The 21,535-nt window shown below is 37.5% G+C and overlaps 1 protein-coding gene across 1 annotated transcript in view; it reads right to left on the minus strand.

Annotated features, from left to right (window-relative positions):
- The window catches only part of Mycbp2 (MYC binding protein 2), a 209,237-nt gene that overhangs the window by 34,589 nt on the left and 153,113 nt on the right, over positions 1 to 21,535 (minus strand). The window contains 5 exon segments of the mRNA XM_027393984.2: positions 515 to 672; positions 2,659 to 2,826; positions 4,848 to 5,092; positions 5,652 to 5,821; positions 6,782 to 8,425. Of these exon segments, the coding sequence (XP_027249785.2) occupies positions 515 to 672; positions 2,659 to 2,826; positions 4,848 to 5,092; positions 5,652 to 5,821; positions 6,782 to 8,425 (2,385 nt within the window).

A 21,535-nucleotide genomic window follows, 5' to 3' on the forward strand; every position in this document is an offset into this window, starting at 1 on the left:
GAGTTGCAAGTTTGAAGCAAGCCTGGGCAATATAGTGAGTATCTAAGAATAAAATTTAAAAATCCTTATAATTTGTAATTAGTCCAGATTACATAACTTAAAAAACCCATTAAGAGTTATTCCTGTCTCTAAAGTTTGTATCTGCTCTGTGTGATGGTGCCTTCTATGGATGGTGAGAAATAACTGAATGCTTAAGCACATTTGGACCTCCTAGTTCCTCAAGCTTCGCAGAAGGGATAATGACAGTAACCTGTGTGTGCCGGGGGTTAGATACCTAGCAAGTTAAGATTTTATGAGTCGATTTATTGAATAAAAAATTGACTGATAATAAATATCTAGTTTCACTGAGACACAAAATGTAGGAGCATTTATGACTGGGTCAGATAAAAGTACAGTCTCACATAAACTAAAAACAGATACACTGTTTCCCCTCAGATACCACACTTTACAAATTATTTGCAGACAGAAAGTTTGACAGCCTGCTCACTAAGCTCTTTTCTGTATTTATATCTACCCGTGTCTCCACTGTTAACTCTTCTTCTAGGGATGGCTTTAACTCGCGCAGGTAAAATGGAATGCTGCTTGTCATATTCAGAAGCCACAACGGAGTATGACCTCTGGAAGACAGTCCTCTTGGCCAAGTCAGTGTCTGTTATGGGACTGGTCTCCAAACTGCAGAAATAAAAGAACAGGGTAAAAATTCATGAGAATCAAGTAAATGAAGTGCAATTATATTTACTTTGGAACAGTGAGTCAGACATTATTTATTATAAAAGATTTTCACTCTATTTCAGTACCCCATTGTAATCATCACAAACTTTTCCTTTATTCATAATTTAACTTATGGTCCTACACATTTCTAACTAATTTCTTAGTCTTAGAATAGTGTTGGTTTGATATTTGGGCTGTCATTTTAGCTCCACAATGTGTGTCTTTTTATTTCATGTGGCTTTTTATCTGATTTCCACATTTGCCCTTTTGTTTTTATTAAATTTATGTCATAAACATCTTTTTCTACTATAAATTACTTAGAGGAATTTTCTTCTTTTCCTTCAGGTGAACTTCCTTCCAGATTGTTTTTTTTTTTTAAATTATTATATGGTAAATGAGTAATTTCATTTGACTAATGTTTCAATGGGTAAACTGCTTTGTTTCCCAGCTTGCTCTGCTAAAGTGGTATGGATTTCCGTTCCCAGCCATACTTGCTACACATGTCATTCCTCCGAGAGATAACACAAGGCTTTCCTTTGCACTGTAAGGCAGAGACTGCTCCTGGGAAGCACTCCCTGGGACGTTAGCAGCACACAGCTGTGGCCGCAGAGACGGCGCACACTGGGAATTGTAATTACACGGTGCAATGTGACCTGGCTCTGTCTGAGCTCTGCACCCTTTCACTTGGTTTGATTTTCTATGCACTGGAAGGTGATTTAGCTTCCCAGAAAGTTCTGATTCTTTTCATGGCTAACACGAAAATTTATAGCAATATTTTACATTAAAGCTTGAGAGTGTTTTCTAAAGAAAACATTAGAAATTAGCTGGTATGGAAGATTCGATTATACAGCTTGACCTCACTATCTCCAACTAGTGGTTCTCTATGAATCTCACCCTAGACCAGGGGATCATCCCACTGAATCCTCTTTGTCAGAGGAGTCTAAAAAGGTCCCCAACTGCATCTTCAGAGACACTTTCATCCTGTAAAGATATAAAAGGTGAGCTGTCGTCTTGGAGACAATGTCAAGAGCAGCTCCAAAAAACCTGAGGAACAGTCCACACCGATGATGGGGAAAACCTGCAAGTATTTTTTCATGGAAAAAAACAATCCTCATTTGGATATGCTAGCCCTAGCATAATTAACAATGTACCTATTATTTTACTTTATTGTTATGACTAAGTACAGAACAATGACATATCTGAATAAGCATGTTCTCTCTCTTTAGGAAAGATTTTCCTTTCCAGTGATACATGTTCATAGTTCTTGTGAGCAAGTAACATGCTCACTGTTTTGGATGCCATCTAAACCTACCTTTTCACTAGAGTCACATTGATTTTTTTTTCCCCTACCCAAAAAAAAAAAAAAAACCTTCTTTATCTTTCTTTTTCATGACTGCAACCAGAGCAACTCAAATTCTTCACCCATCTAACTGAAATCTAACACCAAATTCTCAGCTTCTTAAGTGGCATGTGCTACTCTTGTGTTTCTGTCATGCTTTTCCTCTCAAAGTTTCCATGGTAGTCAGGTTTCCTTTGTGCACTGTATTTCCTGAGTCAAGTCTGGCACCAACAATAAAGTTAAATGGGAAGGCACAGTAAACAACGATCCCAGAAGCTAAGATTCACGATTCATGCTCTGTGCCATTTCTACAGTGGGTCTAAGTGTTGCCTCAAAGTCAGCTTTCCCTCCTCTGACTAAATGCATCACTCAAAATTACAGGCTTCAATACAGCCTTCCATTGCATCACTAGCTGATCTTTCCTTCCCAGTGGTAGGCCTCCCATCAAGAACTCTGTTCATATATGTATACTTTTTCTTATCTTTCCAATAGCTAGCACAGCTGACCAATGCTCTTTCTGAGATAGAAAGCTGTATAAAAAGACTTCAAGAATATTCTTTTATAGTTCCACCAAACACTAGTCACTCAGAAAGACAGAACTACAGTACCTTGGTGGCATAGACTTCATATTGCTCTCTGGCTCTTCAAATACATTGGGACTCGCATCAGGCGTTACGGATATGTATGGGGCAGGGACAGATGTCGAACGCAGATATCTCATTTCATCTTGGAATAGGTTGTCATCTTGATAGCCCACAAAATTTTCATGATGGTGCCTGCAGTAAATGAAATCCAAGAACTTAAGAGTATAATGTCAAAATATATACTCTGCATTTTAAATCTTCATTGATTGAAAAAGGCAAAGTGGTACATGCAAATCTACAAGCAGAGGGTAAATATTAGAATAACTGCAGAAGCAGACCAGCAGAGATAAAAGTCTGGTATTACAGGTACCACAAACGTCCCAAAACTTAAGTGGGATCCATTTTTTTTTGTTTTGAGAGCATTTCCATCTTCCAGGTCTTGGTGAATGCCCACTGACTGTCCAGGTGCTTAGGTGATGATATCTGTGTGGATCAGGCTTAGGCCTCAATCAGCACTAGTCATGCAGGCCTATGACAACAAATCTCTCTCTCATGCTATAGCATCACTGTCACAGTCCAGGCTTGTATCATTTCTTGGTGGGCTGTCTAAACATTCACTTTTTGGGTAGGAATGTATGTATGTATGTATGTATGTATGTATGTATGTATGTATGTATGTCAAATTGGAAAACATAACTGTTAAGACATCCCTTGGGTTAGGGTATATCTACCCCCAGAGAGCGAAGACGAAAAGCTTCCTCAGTACTCCATGCTGGCACTTTTTTTCTTCCCATGTTTGATAGTTTGATTTCTATTTCAATGCTACATTGCTCTATTTATTGTATGCGTGTGCGGAGGGTATAAATGCATGTCAAGGTGCATGTGTGGAGGTCAGAAGAGAACTAGTAAAAGCTGCATTATTCCTTCTAACACCTGAGTCCAAGGCTTTGAACCACGCTCTCATTAGTTTGGTGGCAAGCAACTTTATCCACTGAACCATCTCATCAGCCCACCTGGACTCATCCTTTTCCAAACCAGAACAAAATATTGTTAAGCTAAGATAACTCAAGATATGTTTGTGTTTGACATGCCTGATGATTTCTTCCTGGTCTTGAATGCTTCACATTTTCCTTTCCTTTTCAATTTGCCCTATTTTAATGAGTACAAACAATTTTAAAAGCCACATAACTTTGCCATAAAAAGACCCTTTTAAATGGAATGATGGACTTGGCAAGCCAAAACAGCAGGCAATACCTAGAATTCTTCATTTATCAGCTAGTGGGAAAAAAATCCCAGTCTGGAATATGAAAGACTATTTTGGAGTCTTAGTATACAGCTTCAGAAAGTGCAGGCTGCTCAGGCCAAGTCCGGAGTAAAAGAGTGCACCATCGACATTAATCCACCCTTTGTTCAGTTTCTGTATTAGTTTCCACATTCCATACTGTTTAAAGTTCTCCCTTCATTGCCGCTGGTTACAGGAGAATCAGCACAAGCTGCAGAGCTCCACATTCCCCAGATCACCATTTCAAGTAGTTAGATAGATAGCGTGAGAGTTCATTGGAGTCTACTCTGCTACAAACTGCTTCCCTCCCATCAGTTGCCCGATGGATTTCTATCATAAATCCTCCAAGAACCAGGTAAGCAGCTGACACTCTGGGAAGTGTTTCAATTGCTTAGGAAGACTCAAGTATTCTATCAATTCTTTCAGCATCCTATGCATACTTCAGTTTGAATACACTTAACATGACACTGTAAAGGTTTTAATGGCAATCTACCTTCCTGCCAGTGTTGAGTATAGTCAGGACTTTGTATTTTCATTTCGGTGTCCTTGGCACTTGGCTGCTAGTTGGTTAAATGTAAGAATGAAGAAAGTAAAGACTTCTACAGTAAACATCAGTTTCTTTTCTCTTCACTATTTCTGACTTACAGATTGAAAGTCAACTAATAGCGACTAAAAATTCAAGTCTTACTTCCTAGGATATGGTTTGTATTAATAGCAACAGAACAAATAGACAAAGTACCCAGTAGCATAAAATGTGCACTCTACTTCCAGTCATGTCAGTCAGGGCAATAGAGAAGGCGAATTCTGAAGGTTTGTTTACTGCATACTATCTGCAGTGGTGTAGGTGTGCAGAGTAAGTTTTGGAACATTTTATGGTATGAGATTAGCCATCAGAAGCTGTAAATCCAAGGCAATTACAAACAAAAATTACCTAGCTAATGTCTGCAAGTAGAGACAAGGCATTTTCACAGGGAGGTCCTCAGAAACGCCTTCTTTCACAATGGGCAGCTGAGACTGGAATGGCTTTGCAGGATGGTAACACAAGATACTGGGTTCTGCAGCACTGCTCAGGGACAGCAGGAAGAGGGCATTGGCTTTGATCACTTGGTGGGCTTCCATGGTGGGCAAGGCACGGGGGGTCTTCACTTGCATTGGCTTTCTTCTAGACTGTTTGACCTGGGAAAGAAAGAATTGAAGTTACTGTTTCCTGCTTATATTTAAAGAGATAATTTCTTAGCTTTTGTTGTTTCTAGAAACAACAACAAGAAAAATTTAAAACAGTGATAGTGATTGCTGAAACAAACAATAACAAATCCAGCAATGGGGAACTTGGGGGTGTGTGGGAGTCATGGTGGGGGAGAAACTTTAGCAGACATCTCTGCCTTGGTTTGCCACTAGTACAAATGATCTCAGATCTCAGAGTCCTATGAAATGATTGGGTGTTAAGAAAAAGACATGGGAAGGAAGAGGAGAGAAGCAAAGGGACAAAGAAGAAGAGGGATGCTTTTATATATGTGTAGTGCAGGAAACAATAATAAAGAATGACATCATAAACATTTGTCAACAAAGCATGTGTACCCAAGGATATAACCTACTTATAAATTAAAACTGAATTTGTATATTGTTTTTGTTATACAAGCTGAATTTTAATACCAATGACATGAAATTAAATAGTGTAATGATTACATACATCCATATCATGAATTACATATAATTTGAAGGAAATAAAAAATACCTTCTCTCTTGCAGCAGCCTGTTTTTCGCGGAGGTATTTCTCTCTGCAGCGATCGCATACGAGGTACCAAGTGCTTCCTCCCATTCCCCCATCACCACAGTTACCAGCCCAGCCTCCACAGAAATGCCCAATGCTATTGTACCCTTGTCCACCAGCGTACCGGCCACAGCCTTGAAACAAACAGAAGATATGTGTTTAGCATTCAGGATGTCTTTGATCCTTATGACTTGTACATCAATAATAGACACATCTTTTCACAGTAAGCAAAATCTTGAAGCAAGCATCCAATTTTTTAGAAAGCTAGTACATACATCAGAAAAAGCAGCATCTAATTTTTTAGAAAGCTAGTACATACATCAGAAAAAGCAGCATCTAATTTTTTAGGAAGCTAGTACATACATTAGAAAAAGCCGCATGCTTGATTTAAAAAAAAATCTATCCATTAAATACTGCTCAAAATGTTTGAGATCCTCTATTTTTGGATGAGCACATTTAAAGAAACAGGAAATATGGGTACCTGTAGATTTACTTAAGAATGTCAATCCAATATACACATATAAAAAAATGATGTTTCAAAAATCAAGTATTTGTAATACCATATGTGAAAAGGGAAGAAATATTCACACTTGTAAATTAATTTTAGGATATTAATATATGAAAATATCTACCTAACATACAGTAAAGCTAATAAGACTTACATGGGAAAACCCCCATCCCAATCAGTATAAACTACTTAACTGATAATTTTTAACAGGATTCTAAATCAGAAGACCTAATTTAGAATTCGATCTTCAGAAGACAGATGGAGGTGTGCCCTCTTGTTTAGACATGCTGTTATTTCTATTGCATAAAACCTTCATGTCATACTTTGGGTAACACATAAAATACTTAAAAATATTTCAAAATTTGCTACACTCCAATTAAATATTATAGTAAATTTTCTTGATCACAGAAATATTAGAATTTCTCTGTCTCTTTAAATAAACTATTCATGGTAGTCCATGATATAAAATTCTATAATTTTGGGCAACTGTCTCCCTACGGTTTGTTATAATTCAGAGGACAGTTCACATTAAAGCCATCTAGGTTACGGAAACTACAGCACATACATACACAGCGGGATCACCTACCTGGGTGAGCCTGTCTCATGTGATAAGTCACTGGGTATGGATGTGACTCTCCACACAGCTCACAGATGGTGTCTTTTTCTGGTCCTCCTACCGCCAGCTGGGCCATTTCTCCAAACAAATTGCCCCTTGGCCGAATTTCTGTCTTTTCTTTTTTCTTTTTTTCCTTTTTTGTTTTCTTATTCTCTTTCTCACACTCTTTCTTTTTAAGTACTGCACAGGAACCTGGACTTGGAAAAATCATATTCTGGGAAGCAGCTTTGATTGTAGCCAAAGAGATATCTTCCCAGAAAGCCACTAAGTGTTGTAATGTTAAGGGAAGCGGAGACTTAGACTTCATTGTATGATGCACGGACATTTCAAAAGTGGCTTCGGATTTTCCATCCTCACATTTTTCATGTAGAGGTGGTTCCTTAAGCATAGACAAGACTTTATTTTTGTTGATACTACCCATCTTAGATATATCTGGTCCATGAGGTGCAATGTTAAACATATTGAGCGCAGATGATATTTCCAATGAATGTCTATTTTTTAACTTTATTTCCTTTTCCTCTGTGGGTGGTTGGCTGTTCAAACTGCTTCTTATAGGAGCATGTTCTTTGGAAAGTTCAGGATTAAATTTCAGGAAGGAAGAGCAAGCCATTGCATCGTGTACTATGCCTTCGTGCCACAGAAAAGAGGCGAAGACGGCCCTGGCACACTCAGCCACAGATGGAGACATGGCTTGCTTGGCTGGCTCTAGAGGTTTGGCTCCATCTCCTTTGAAAAGAAAGTTGGATTTTTCTTTTTTGGGCCTGGTGTGTCTATTAGCACATTTCCGGCTTATTTTGGGTGATGCTCTCATGTCCTGCTCCTCTTTCAGGGGTGCTTTTCCTATGCTGAAGTGCACTTTATTTGAACCTTCATCCACACTCTTCAATTCACTGTTGTCATCACAAGTGCTGTCGGAGACACCATTTGTTTTTAAAGTACTTGAAGTACAGACTTCAACGACCTCACTGTGGAGGTTTTCCTGTACCACATGGGGAGAGGGGGCTCTGTTTTCAGATCCAGGGGAGTCTTTAGGATCCTTTGGTCCTGGTTTTGGTTTTGGTGATGTGGATCGCCCCCTTAATGGTTCTGTGAGGGGCATTTTCTTCTTCCGGAGGGTATCTGGATCAAGTGTGTATGAGTCTGACTTGGAACGTTCCCGAGGAGGATCAAGTTTTGCCTTAGCAGGAGCTGTGCTTTTCTGAGGTAGATTTTTATCCTGCGGTGAAGAGGAGCGTGGAGAACCAGCACCACACGGGCTAGACCTATTAGTTGGGAGAGTCTTTGGCTTAGGAGATGATGACCTAGACCCTGGTCCTGGGGATTCAGATCTGAAGCTAGAAGACACCCTCCCATCAGACTTCAGTGTCTGCAAGGTGTTGTGGTTAGGGGACAGTGACCTACTGTGGGAATCTGACCTCAACTTTGCAGCATCCGATTTTAACATGAGGGATTCACTAGCAGATAAACCTTCTGTGCCCTTTGGCTTCTTCTGGTCAGCAGCGGCCCGGCTCACGCGCCCATCAGGGTTAATCGATCTGCTGTGTTTAGAGGACAGCTCTGATTTTCCTGATGTAGAGACTGGTCTTGAAGATGTTGAGACAGTTCCTCTATCACCTGTATGATCCATTTCACGGGAAACTTGTTAATAAAATGTAACTTAATGATAATTTAACCACTAAACACTAACATAAAAACAACTAAAGATCTACATTATTTATCATATACAAAAATGTTAAGAATAAAATAAGAAAATATATCGTATAAAATTTCTACAATATCTTTACATGTATACTACTACTACATATGTTTATAGATGCAAAACAGATTGAATAAAGAGTACCTAATCACCCAGGTAAACTATTAGTGATATATATAATCTACAGCCCTTTTATGATTAATTAGAATTTAAACTCATTGAGAAACTAAAAAGAAAAAAAACACTTTAAAAAATATATTATCCATATGAAATAATCAGGTTAAGATATTCAGGAGAGTGAAACTTAGCATACTTAAGGTAATGACATAGGTCTTGTTGAATAAAGAAACTTCATTTCTGTAATTACTGTATTAAATTATAAGAACAAATACAATTAGGGTTAGTAAAGAGCTTGTAAAGGAAACATCTTAATTTATTGTTTTGAATAGAATGAGAGGAAAGTATAAAAATCCTAAATTTCATGTGTATTTCATGGGAGTCGGGTTCTTTGTTATTTATAAACAGTGCCATTGAAGACCTCAGTAAGCTTAGCTGAAGGCCCCTGCAGACAAAGGAAACCACAGGATCTTCACAGTGAGCACTACAAGTCTCAATTGGGCTCTTCACGTCTAGAGAAAACAAAGGAAAACCTCGCTCTACGGCAAATCATTTGGTTTGGTACCCTGGCCCCCTCAACTTTTCTTTCCTGGATATTATACTGCCCTTTGAAGCAACACAGGTGGCTTTGAAGCAACCTGGCAGGTGGCTCAGCGTAACCTTTTCTTCCTTAAAACAAACAACAGCGAAGCCACTGTTGTTTACAGAGCAAAAGCTGTTTCAGAAGGAAAACAGTCTAGTCCAAGTGATTCCAGTGTTAAACAAAAACCAGCTTGGTGCAATTATATGCTTTTGGAAAAGAGGTTCTAGGAAACTGAATTTGCTACCTGGGAATAAAGGCAGCCTGTTCTCCTTCACCCACAAAAGGGATGTGAATAAGTGTGGGGAACGGAGGAAAGTGTAGTCACACCGGAGTCAACTGGGTATCAGAGCAGTTAGTGTCAGAGAGTTTGTCCTCTTCCTGGAAAGTCATCCTGGACAGGTCTGTGTCTTTTACCATTCAGTGATACAGTGCTAAGTAAGGCCTTGCAATATGTTATTGGTTCAATCACTTTCTGGATGAACAATATATACCCATGTCCTTGATTTTTTTCCTTCTACCATTCCAACACATTCAGATTGTCTGAGAATCCACTCTTAACAATTATGGAGCCACTGTGTAAGTTTAGATTCAAGGTGAATAATGCTGCAGTGAAATGAGAGGTGGACCAGCCCATGGAGAGCACAGTGGTGCATTGAACATTTGCTTCAGTTGCAACATTCCAATATTTAGCAAACAATTATAGTTCTTTGAAAGAATAAAGGTATTTTGAATACTATTTCTTGGAATGCTTTACTATTCCATCATGAATTTTCTTTCTTAAACAGGGAAGTTGGTCTCTCCCTTCCTCCCTCTCTCCTTTGTTTTTGGTATTGGCGCTTTGTGCTCATTTTATTATATTCTCAAAATACATTTTGAGATTAGAATACATTTGCAAACAGAAATCACAAAAATTAAAAATATCAATGCTAACTGGGAGAACAAGGTAACCAAGTGTGCGTTTGACAAGGAAGTGCCCCCATAGTTTCCGGAGTGGCCTAAGAGGATGCTGTTAGATTTAACTTCCTGATCGAACAAGAGTGCAAAGCAAGTCTTATAAACAAACACACAGTGTTTGGGAGAGTTAACTTCAGCCTACTCCTAGCCAATTTTAAGTTTGCCATGTTTGGGTTATTGGGGCTTTTGTTGTTGTTGCTGTTTTTCACTTAAGAGTTGCAAGTTTTTAAATCACCCATATCACACTTATTTCAGGAACTGAACAGTAACAGTGAAGAATCAAGATAAATAATCAGTACACCTCATATTTCAAAACCTTTTCTCAAAAATTAAATTCTAACTGAATTTTCTAATTCATAGAAAACACTAATTTATTTTAGGGTTCCTACTTAATTAGAAGGGCTCTGACAAGATTAACCACAGCTGCTCCAGGTGTGAATCCATCTATCCAGGAGCACACGGATGCACAGTGCTGGGAGTGCTCTACAATGCACACACCCATTGTAGTGGGTTATAACAATACAATCTGTCAAATGCTGGGAACATCACTTGTCCTGTATGTGCACATGGGTTATACTGAGAGGGTTAGAAATCACAAACATCTGTATGCTCTACTTCCATGTCTCTAGTAGAGGTTGTGTTTTCTTAAGATCTGTAAGTGACAACAGCTAAGAATCTGTTGGAATTCAAGTGCACAGTAAAATGGCAGAGAATTTTTTCTTAAGATGTATTTATCAAATTATAACTAAATCCTTTTGAAGAGCATATGTCTCCAAAATGTTTAAAAAAATATTTTTCCAAAAGACTGGTAGGGGCAGTAAACATGTAACCTAATTTTTGTTTATGGTCCTCAAGTGACTTTCAAAGAATTATGTAGCATGTATTAAGTGTTACTAAAAATTATTATGTAGATGTCCCCAAATAGCAATACAAATAAGTACTTCATTAAAATTATGAACCATACATACTTTCACATGCAGAACATCATTTAGCTTAATACTTATATTTTATAATATGTAAATTTAAGCAGTAAGCAAAAACTTGTAACCTCTAAGGAATCATTAAGAACAGGCTATAAAAAGTATGTGGAAACAAACCAATTAAATGTTACTGAACATGTTAAATAGGAAGGATTTATTCATTAGAGCATTAACAATAGTCAGGGCATATGATGTCATAATAGAATATAATACTAATAATACTATATTGTAATACGATATGTCACATGTTGTATATATTTCGTTGCATGGCCTAATATGCTAAATAACATATATGGATCATACATGGATCTGTTTCATAATCCTATTTACTGTACTTTATATTTACTATTTATATGATTTTTAATTTTGTTTTACAAGTGTGTGTGTGTGTGTGTGTGTGTGTGTGTGTGTGTGTGTGTGTGTGTGAAGATAATTGTGGGAGTTGGCTCTCTCTTTCCATCACATGGGTTCTGGGATGGAACACAGGTTGCAACACTTGGCAGCAAATGGCCTTACGTTTAACTAAAGATCACTTTATGGTAAAAATATTTGAGTATGCATTTGCAATACTCTAAAGGGCCAAATGCATATTTTTAAATATTTTGAAATGTGTCTATTAGTCATTTAACACTTCTAAATCTAAAATATTAAAAATAAATCACTATAAAAATACTGAAATAATTCATGATAGAAAGGGGGTAGTGTGTATGCACTTAATAATAAAATTTTTAAAAAGCTTTTAACTTAATTTACAAAATACTTGTATACAATTAGACTGGTGCAGTGTATTCAGGCTACACACAGTAATACAGTTTGAGACCAGATTTGAATATGCGATACTGCATTTATCCACATGCTTTATGACTCACGCATATCATCTTGTGGCAAGTCTTCTCACTTTCCTATTTTATACGACTTTACAAAGGCTTTAAACACTAACAAGAATATGATACCCCAAAATATGATAAACATGCATAGTAGGATAATTTATAATATAGTATGAATAGATATATCATAAATAACTTCAAACGCATAAAACTCTAAATAAAATGATTAACCTTAATTTAACAAATGGAATGGCATGAAAATGACTGAGGTGAAATGAAACTTTCTAGGCTCATCCTCCGATCACTAAGAATGGCCCATTCACAGATGCATGTATACCCACCCTTCAGTTTGTGAGACAGAGATGAGAGAGCAGAGGCAGGCCCAGCTACACCAAAATTTTTGTAAATGCGCTCACGAGAAGCAAGGTTGCGAGATGGAGATTCTACGGTGGAAAACATTGGCAAAGAAGCAGCACAGATTCAATGGAAAAAAAGCTTACAGAGAACACAAGCAAAACAAAGCATTTCAAACGGTCTGCAATTATACACTTACTTAAAACTATTCTAAGCTTTTCAAAGGGTTTATATAAAGTTAAGATGTAAAACAAAGGTCAAATTAATATATTTAGATGAACTGTATATGTAGTATGTCCATTAGTGAGGCTTATAGATCTGATAGATAAAACTTGAGCATTTTTACTTAGATTACTATTTCTTTAGTTTCCTAAGCTTCTGTGCTTGTTTACCTGTTAATGAGGATTATATATAGAAACAATGGTGGTAGAAAAAGAAATGTTATTTGTAGTTTAACTGTTGCCTCCTGGTTATTATGATTTCCTAAATATGGCCCAATGCTGATAGCTACATTTGTCTACTTTTCTTAAGGCCAATCCTAGTATTTAGTGTTTGTTTATACATCTTTTATCTAAGATATTAAATATTAAATATTGTTTGAAAGAAGTCTCACATATAAAGTACATTTAAAACTCACTGGAAAATATAGACATTTCACATGTAAAAAAATGATGTGTATGCAATATTTAGTAACATAAGCTTTAAAGCAGAGTAAGCAAAAAAAAAAAATCTGAATTTTCATACCCCCCCATTGCATTTCAACCATGGCAATTAAAATTAATCAGTAGCTCTGAAATAAACTTTAGTAATCAGATAACTTTTAGAGACATTTTTGAAAATAAAATCTAGAGGGGCTAGGGAAATAGTTCAGAGAGTAAAGTGCTTGCTATGTAGGCATGAGGCCCCAAGTTTGGATCCCTAGCACCCACATAAAAGCTGGATGTGGCAACATGCACCTGCACCCCAGCACTGAGAAAACAGAGACAGGAGGATCCTGGGGCTTCACTGACTAGCTGGCCTAGAGGAAACAGTGAGAGACCCTGTCCAAAACAAAAGACAGAGAGCCATAGAAGATGATACCCAATGAAGACTTCTGGCCTCTGCAATTGATATGCATGTGCGTCTGCACACATATATGCACATACAAACAACATACATATATACACATGCCCACACAAATTAAATAACCTATACATAACCTATACTTCTAGACTAGTGTAAGTGATATTTTTGGCTGATATATTCTTAGAGCTGATTTTTAAAATGATGACTTACAAATGAAAACAAAACACTTGATGAAAGATATTGAGTATTACATATCAGTGACTATTCTAGGCACTGAAAAGACAATGATGAAAAAAAAAAGTCCTCACTCTTACTGCACTTGTACTGTGTGAAAGCTGAAAAAGAATGGAAACACAAAGCTAGGTATCAAGAAACTTGGAAGAGTCATCAGCATATAATCTTGATAATAGTCCAGCACTGGATAGGACCACTAGAGAGTTAGACACACATGTGCAAAGCCATAGACGGGCACTTGTGGGAAGGACACAGCAAGAACACTAGACATGACTGCAGCCCAGATACAAGAAAGAGGACCTAGGGCCTCCCCCAAACTATGGATGTGAAGGACTTTGATGGTCCCTGGTGGAGGGCCTCACTATCCTTGGGGAGTGGGTGGGGGTGGGTTGGGGGGTCAGTGGGGAGCATGGGAGGATGGGAGGCCGAGGGAAAGGGGGATTGATATGTAAATAAGAGTGCTTCTAAAATAAAAAGAAGAACTGAGTAATCAATGAGAGAACATATTCAACACGTAAATGAATATGCTTCTAGGAGGAGTGCAAAGGACAAGAGCTGTCAAAGCTCACACAAACCAGACCATTCCCTGGGGCTCAATAAACAACAGAGGAGGTGACAGAGCCAGTGTAAGAAAGCCATCATAAACTAAGTTAAAACTTTATACTTTATCTAGGAAAATCACAAGGTGCTGCAAAGAGACTCTCTCCCATTTAAATATCATGCTGCAGCCTTTGTAACCATTGTTGATAACGGTTAGGATGGTAAAGAATTTGATCTTCTTCTCTTCTTCAAGAGATAAGCCAGAGAGCAGAATATGGCGCGGTGGTTGAGAGCCCATCTGGCAGCTTCAAGGCCCTTGGTTCCACCCAAGTATTAAAAGGAACCAACAACAAAGAAAGAAACTACAGAGTGTCAGCTGCTGAATGGGATCAATCTGTCAGTGTGTCAATGTTGTCTCCTTCCAGACAGGCTTGCTACTGTAGGTAGGACCCAGTCTTATCAGGGAGAAGGGGCAAGAGTGAGAACTCCAAAGAATACCACACTAACCAGAAGTTTCCTTGTAAGACAAACTCCTGTCAAACTTTCTTAAAACTATTTCAGTATTTGACATCTTCCAGGCTATACTGCCAAGTATCATTCAGAATAAATAGGAAGGACATCTTCTCAGAGTCTAAAGAATACTGTTAAATGACTAAAGAAATTAAAATATGACTAGAGGAATAGTGATTCTGTTCACAAAAGAAAAGGTTAATTAAAAAAAAACACTTTATGAGGATTAAGTTAGTACTTAAAAATTCAGCTCTATGGGGGAGGGCCTAGGCCCTATCCCAAAGGACATGACAGACTCTTAAGACCCCCTCATGGAAGGCCTCACCCTCCCTGGGGAGCAGAAAGGGGATGGGATAGGTAGGGTGTTAGTGGGGGGCAGGGGAGCAGGAGAGGGAGAGGTAACTGGGATTGACATGTAAAACAATCTTGTTTCTAATTTAAATAAAAAAATGGAGGAAAAATTAAGCTCCATGGATGAAATAACCAACTATTTGATTATTTTCTACAACATTACTTCCTCTTTTGGACATCAAATACTTAACCAGAAACAGTAACAATAAATCAATGAAATAAAATCAGTGCTCACCAGTAGCTAACGCTGTTCCATGTAAAAGTGGACACCCCTCAGATAGCATGGCTCTGTGGGTGTCACTATTTCTTCACTTTCAATCCTAAGTATAATATTTGCTTTAATATAAAATTTACCCTTAAAACATTGTTTTACCAACATATCATTAGTTCTTTCATTTCTTTGCTTTGAATCTCAAGTATCAAGTTCGCTGATCACTTAATTTATTGTCACAAAACTGAATTTTAAAAATTATTATTGGATACTAAGGATAAGCAAACAGTAAACCTTTCACATTTTAATAAGGAAAGCATCTAAAAATTTGTAGTTTTGCTAAGTGCTCCTGGGGCACTGCTGAGGCCATAAACTCAAAGAATAAAGACATATGTCGCCCTCTTATGGCAAGTACACAAAACTGCAGATTTTCAGAACTTAAAATGTCATAAACTATTGTTAAAATAAGTCAACAACTAAGCAATGGCCAAAAATGCTAAGTTTCACAACCAGAGATAAGTAACCCATTAGAGAACTATGACAACATAATGACTCTTCAGCTTTCAATGCTGTCGAGCTCTCAATTCTGAGGCTTTTGGTGGCATAACTTTTTTCTGTCCCATTAAAATTAATAGATACAATTCTAAAAGAGGAATTTAAAAAACTTTAAAATGCTTTATGAATGATCTTATAATAGCACTCAAATTTTGGTGCTCACCTGACAGCTTATATTCATGTATACACAGTTACTTTTAAGATGCAGGAGAGAAATCTTCTAACTCTATAAAGCCTTCCCAGTGACAATAAAAACGTGTCAATAAGGAGGAACACTGTTGCTGGGTTTCCTCACCCAATTTAATTCCTAGTGACTGTATGTTTTTATTTTGTGAACAGAACTTCAGATATTTTTTACATCACAGGTTCCTACAATAAACAGTAAATGGCCACGTCTAACTTATATAGTTCATAATTCCCAGAAATCAATCCCTTTACAGTGATTTATTTATTTTTTTTAATTTTTTTTCCAAGACAGGGTTTCTCTGTAGCTTTGGAGTCTGTCATAGAACTCACTCTGTAGACCAGGCTGGCCTTGAACTCAGAGAGATCCACTTACTTCTGTCTCCTGAGTGCTGGGCTTAAAGATGTGTACCACCACCGCCTGGCTTATTTTAAAAATATTAAGAATAAGTTCACTGATTCTTGTAGAGACAACAAATCAAAACTTGGCTCTGGCCAAAGAAGTAAGAGAACAGGATGCAGATGAAGGAGTACATATAACTAGGCCGCGATGCAGCTCAGTGCTAGAGCCCTTGTCCAGCATGTACAAGACCTCAGGTTTGATTGTTGCAAAAACAAAACAAAAAACAAAACAAGATACAATTACATGTATTGATTATTCTCACTTCTATCAATGTTTCAGAGGATTTAACACACACTGGCAGTGATCATTATTATATAATCCAAGTATGTCAGATGTCTGGAATGACAGCATATCCAAACATCCACAAGTTTCCTTAGTGGCAAATATATTGGGAGAAACACAGAATTATGTGACTAAGAGAGGAGACTAAGACATGGGATAGGAATTAAAATTTATTTACATAAGCATTAGTATACTAAAAGAATTTTAGAAGAACAAAGGGACAAATTTCAATGCAAGCATAAACTAGAAATAAATTTTCCACTGAAGTATGGCATTGTTCCACATTATTGGAGTGTGTCCAGATGGAAGAAATCATAAAAAATTGATAACCCTCCCAATATAACATTTTTGTTTGTTTGTTTTTGTTTTTCGATACAGTGTTTCTCTGTGTAACTTTGGAGGCTGTCCTGGCACTCGCTCTGGAGACCAGGCTGGCCTCGAACTCACAGAGATCCTCCTGCCTCAGCTTCCCGAGTGCTGGGATTAAAGGTGAGCACCACCAATGCCCAGGGGTTTATATTGTTTTTAACACTTGCTTTTATTGATTCTTTGTGGGTTTCACATCATGTCTCTCTCGATCCCCCATATCTCCCTGTCTCCTCCAATCTGCCCACTGCCCTTGCAACCTCTCTACAAATCAACACCGAAATTAAAAGAAAAACAAAAAAAACAAACAAAACAAAAACAAACAAAAAAAAAACTAAGAGAAAACAAAAACCCAAGCAGAATCTTGTTGTAGAAGCTGTGGTGCGGCCCACTGAATCACAGTTTACCCTTTAGCCCATTCACCTTTACTTGCAAGTGTTCACTGCCACAAGTCAAATAAAATAAAACAGTTCTGTCATCAACTTAGAAATTATCAAGTGGGGGCATGGGAGATGAGTCAGCTAGTAAAACGTCTGCTGTGGAGCCATGAGGCCTTCAATTTACATCTCTGGCGGAGGCACATATCTTAAACCTAGCTCAGAGGGTGCTTCAGGCTCAGAACCTAGCCCAATCAGTGAGTCAGTTGCTGGCTCAGTGAGGGACCCTGTCTCAAAAAGCAATGAGAGCAACCTGAAGTTGACCTCTAGTCTCCTCACGGACACAAACGAGTACACATAGAAACCACACACACACACACATATAAACATTATTAAAATAGGCTGGTGGCCATGTCAGAGGAGCAGCAGGTGGCAATTGAAGCTCAGGAGGTCGGCCCACCAGGAAGCAAATCTCTGAGGGGTGAATCTTGGATAGACAGGGCCTCAAGAACCTCTTGCTACTGCTGTGGCTCTGCATGTTTGTCATTGCCATTTTCCTCTGGTATCCGGCATGGTGTGAATGGGTGTGTGGGGATCCCCCCTGGTTTTCATGTAGTGTGATTGTCTCATGGTAATAGCCCATTCTACTGGGCATTTTTTATCTGTGAAGTATTATGAAGATGATTTCTTTTAAGCTGTACTGTTTAACTGAAGCAATGATTTCATACAGTAATAGTGTTAGCTTAAATAGGATTTTCATGGTTAAGGTCTTTAATATAGTAAGGGATTATGACAGAGGTTGGCTTAGTGGGAAAACTGACACAGGCAAAAGCAAGATATGGTGTTGCCCCCACCCCTGATGAAGCAGGGGCTGCAGAGGATAGAAAATAGAACAAGGAAACAGCTAGTTTCTCTTGAGGAGCCATATAGACTGTGGTTTAGGTTAATGATTAAGAAAAACAATTGAGTCCCAGAAGCTCAGCTAACTCAAGTTCTTTTAATGTTGAGAGATGTGTTCATGGTTTTTGGTGTGTATCATAGCTAAAACAAAGCTTTGAAGAATGACCTAGGTTAGGTTAATATGTTTTTGTTAATAGCTTTGAGATAGAAAATCTTGAAAAACAATTTTAAAAGTCATAATAGCTGAGCAAGGAACTTGTTGAGGTCAGGGAACAAGAAAAACGACAGCCTGGCTACTGCTGGCTGACATGGCTTTCTTGCTAGGATGGGTTGGTGATCAAAGGTGATGATTAATTCCTTGTAGCCATTTCTACCCTCAGCTTCCTGCTTAAAAAAAAAAAAAAAAATTGTGGATGAGTGGGTATACACTGAGGATTTAAGGTAGAGCTGACTAGTTGTTTTTATATGTAAGTTTAGATTTGTGATTCTTTAAGATTTTTTATAAGATTACCTTTTGAGATAAATAATAAAGCAACTGACCCTTTCTTTGTAACTGCACAATGTAGCCTGCCAGCAAAAGAAGTGACTGAGAAACATACCTTGTTTGCATATACTCTGTTAATGTACAACAACTCACTTGGGTAAGAATGCATGTGGGTCCCTAGGACAACTTGTTTTTCACCTGTAATTAATATTATGTTTGATCATGTAAGGGATATGGAAAATATGCTGTTTTTTACTTGAATTCACTGTAATCATTCACTTGAAAAGTAGAATGTGATCACATTGTAATTTTTATACTGCTTGAAAGATTTTGCTGGGGTATATAAGTTGTAAGGGAAAAATAGTTACAAGGAAGATATGTCATGTCATGTCAATAATACTACAACAGTGAACAATAAAATTTGTTACCTAGAATCTCCAGTATTCTCTTAAGTAATTCTAGCAACAGTTACCAAAGTTTTGTTGTAAAATAGTAGTTTAGGCTTAAGTGTGAATGTACTATAAGCAAAGTGGTCATGGGGTCCATAAACTGAGGCACAGACATTCAGAGCTGAATTCCAGGCAAACAAGGAAACAACAAAACAAAAAGGCTAGGAAGTGAGGCTTTCATAAACTATCTTAGTCAGTGTATTTATTTGGACAACAAGAGAATTTGAATGCTAAAGAACCTATTGTTGTCATGCAGCAGAATTTATTTATGTGGGAAGGCTCAGAAAGCATTTAAGAGAAATGAAAACTCAGTTATCTGTAATCTATTTGAATTTATTATGTAAACCAATGTAGGCTATTATTATAGGTAAAAGGCTAGAGTAATCCTTGACAGTGAAACTGGAATGAAATGATCAGTATAATGGATGAGGAACAAAACTAAAAAGACACGAGGAAACAACAAAGAAAGTGCACCTCCCTTTTCTATTGAACTGCCACAGTGAAATGGGTTTATTCTTTCTGGGCATGTACCAAGCAACAAAAATTCAATGCAAATTATCACTGGAACTACCGCTTACCAAAGCCATGCATATTAAAAAATAAAACGTGAAATAAAAAATGTCTTTCTTAATATGTTTTATAGTATGAATTTACTAGAGTTAGAATAGAAAAAACAATGGTCAGATTTTATAACTCCATGTAATTTAAAAATATTTAATTGAAAACAAATGTCTTAGCTGCAGAACATCTTAACTCTGGATAGTTTAAATATTTCAAAAGTATGGGCGGGATAACATCTAATTAAATGAAACCAGTCAGGAGAGTCCATAACTAACAGACTGATCAATAATCAGACGGGGCTTCAGAAATGCTTCACGAGGCAGGTGAGGCCGACAGACTTACTCTGGAGCTGAGGCTGCTGGAAGGAAAGGGGCTGTCCGAACACAAATGGGCTGTGGACTAGGGAAGAGGGAGGTTTTGCAGCTTCATCAAAGATGGAAGGAGCTGGGAGATTGGGCCGTGACTGAATGGAATTCAATATGGCACTCAGTTGATCACCTGCAGTGGGCAAAACAGTCAAAACTACAACTTGTTACTCATTTACATCCAAGATGGCAAAGTCAATGGTGCTTTATGACAGTCAGGCAAATGAAACAGTAAATAAAGCTATGCCAATTCAAAAAAGGGGAAGGTGGTGATCACTGTCCTCAAATCAGGGATTTGATTCCACATGCTGGTTAGCTTTGAGGTTTTCAATGGACATACTCCACCAGTCTTATATAGTAGTCCAAAGAAACAAATCCACCTGAAATTCACACCTAACTTTCCCCATTATTTATGACAGAAGAAAGGATCTATGAGGGATGTATGTAAGTTCACTCAGTATTGTGCTGGTGCGGAGCAAAGAAATGAAGATCCTAGGTATGCTAAGAGGTTACTTATTCCATGGGGCTCCATAAGAGCTAATGCCACCCTGCTGAATCTGCAGAATATTTCATGCAGAAAATAAATACTGCATAACTTCATTTCCTTAAAATGTATACTCAGTGGGGATAAAGTACAATATAACTACATCATAGTTATAAATCAATACTTCCATTTAAAAATGATTACTGCTAAGGAAACGGTATTTTTGTAAAAGCAGGAATTATTTTCCTTAGAGAGATAATTTTGTAACTCCTATAATACAAAATATGAATGAGTTACCTAATTTGATTGATATTTTTCTTATAATTAAACTTGAAGCATATTTATAAAAGAGCTTAAGGACAGATATAATGCAATTAGATAAAAAACTGTATTTGTGAAAATCTATGGATTTCAAATAGTTTACATGAAACTGAAGGGGAGGCCTCACATCCAGACAGGCTGGTGCAGAAACTAACAGTGCAGTTCCAGATCTACTTTCTAAATGTAAGTGATGAATCTTAGCTGAGCTTGTAAGGGGCACAGGTTTGTATGGAGTTATGTATTTAAGTTACACAAGTACTGATTTCTTTTAAATAAACACTTTAGATTCCAGAATATATTTATAGTTTATAAAGAATTATATAATTGTTCTAAATAAAAATACTTGGTAAATAATTTCTTGATCGTGGGCAGTACAGAAGTCAAGAAAAAAAATGGGAATGTTCGTTAAACTAAACAGTAGTTAGAAGTATTTAGCTTTCTTTTTCTTTTTTTGGTTTTTCGAGACAGGGTTTCTCTGTGTAGCTTTGGAGCCTATCCTGGCACTTGCTCTGGAGACCAGGCTGGCCTCAAACTCACAGAGATCTGCCTGCCTCTACCTCCCGAATGTTGGG

This window comes from Cricetulus griseus (genome assembly GCF_003668045.3).
Source record: "Cricetulus griseus strain 17A/GY chromosome 1 unlocalized genomic scaffold, alternate assembly CriGri-PICRH-1.0 chr1_1, whole genome shotgun sequence".
In the NCBI taxonomy this organism is placed as follows: Eukaryota; Metazoa; Chordata; class Mammalia; order Rodentia; family Cricetidae; genus Cricetulus; species Cricetulus griseus.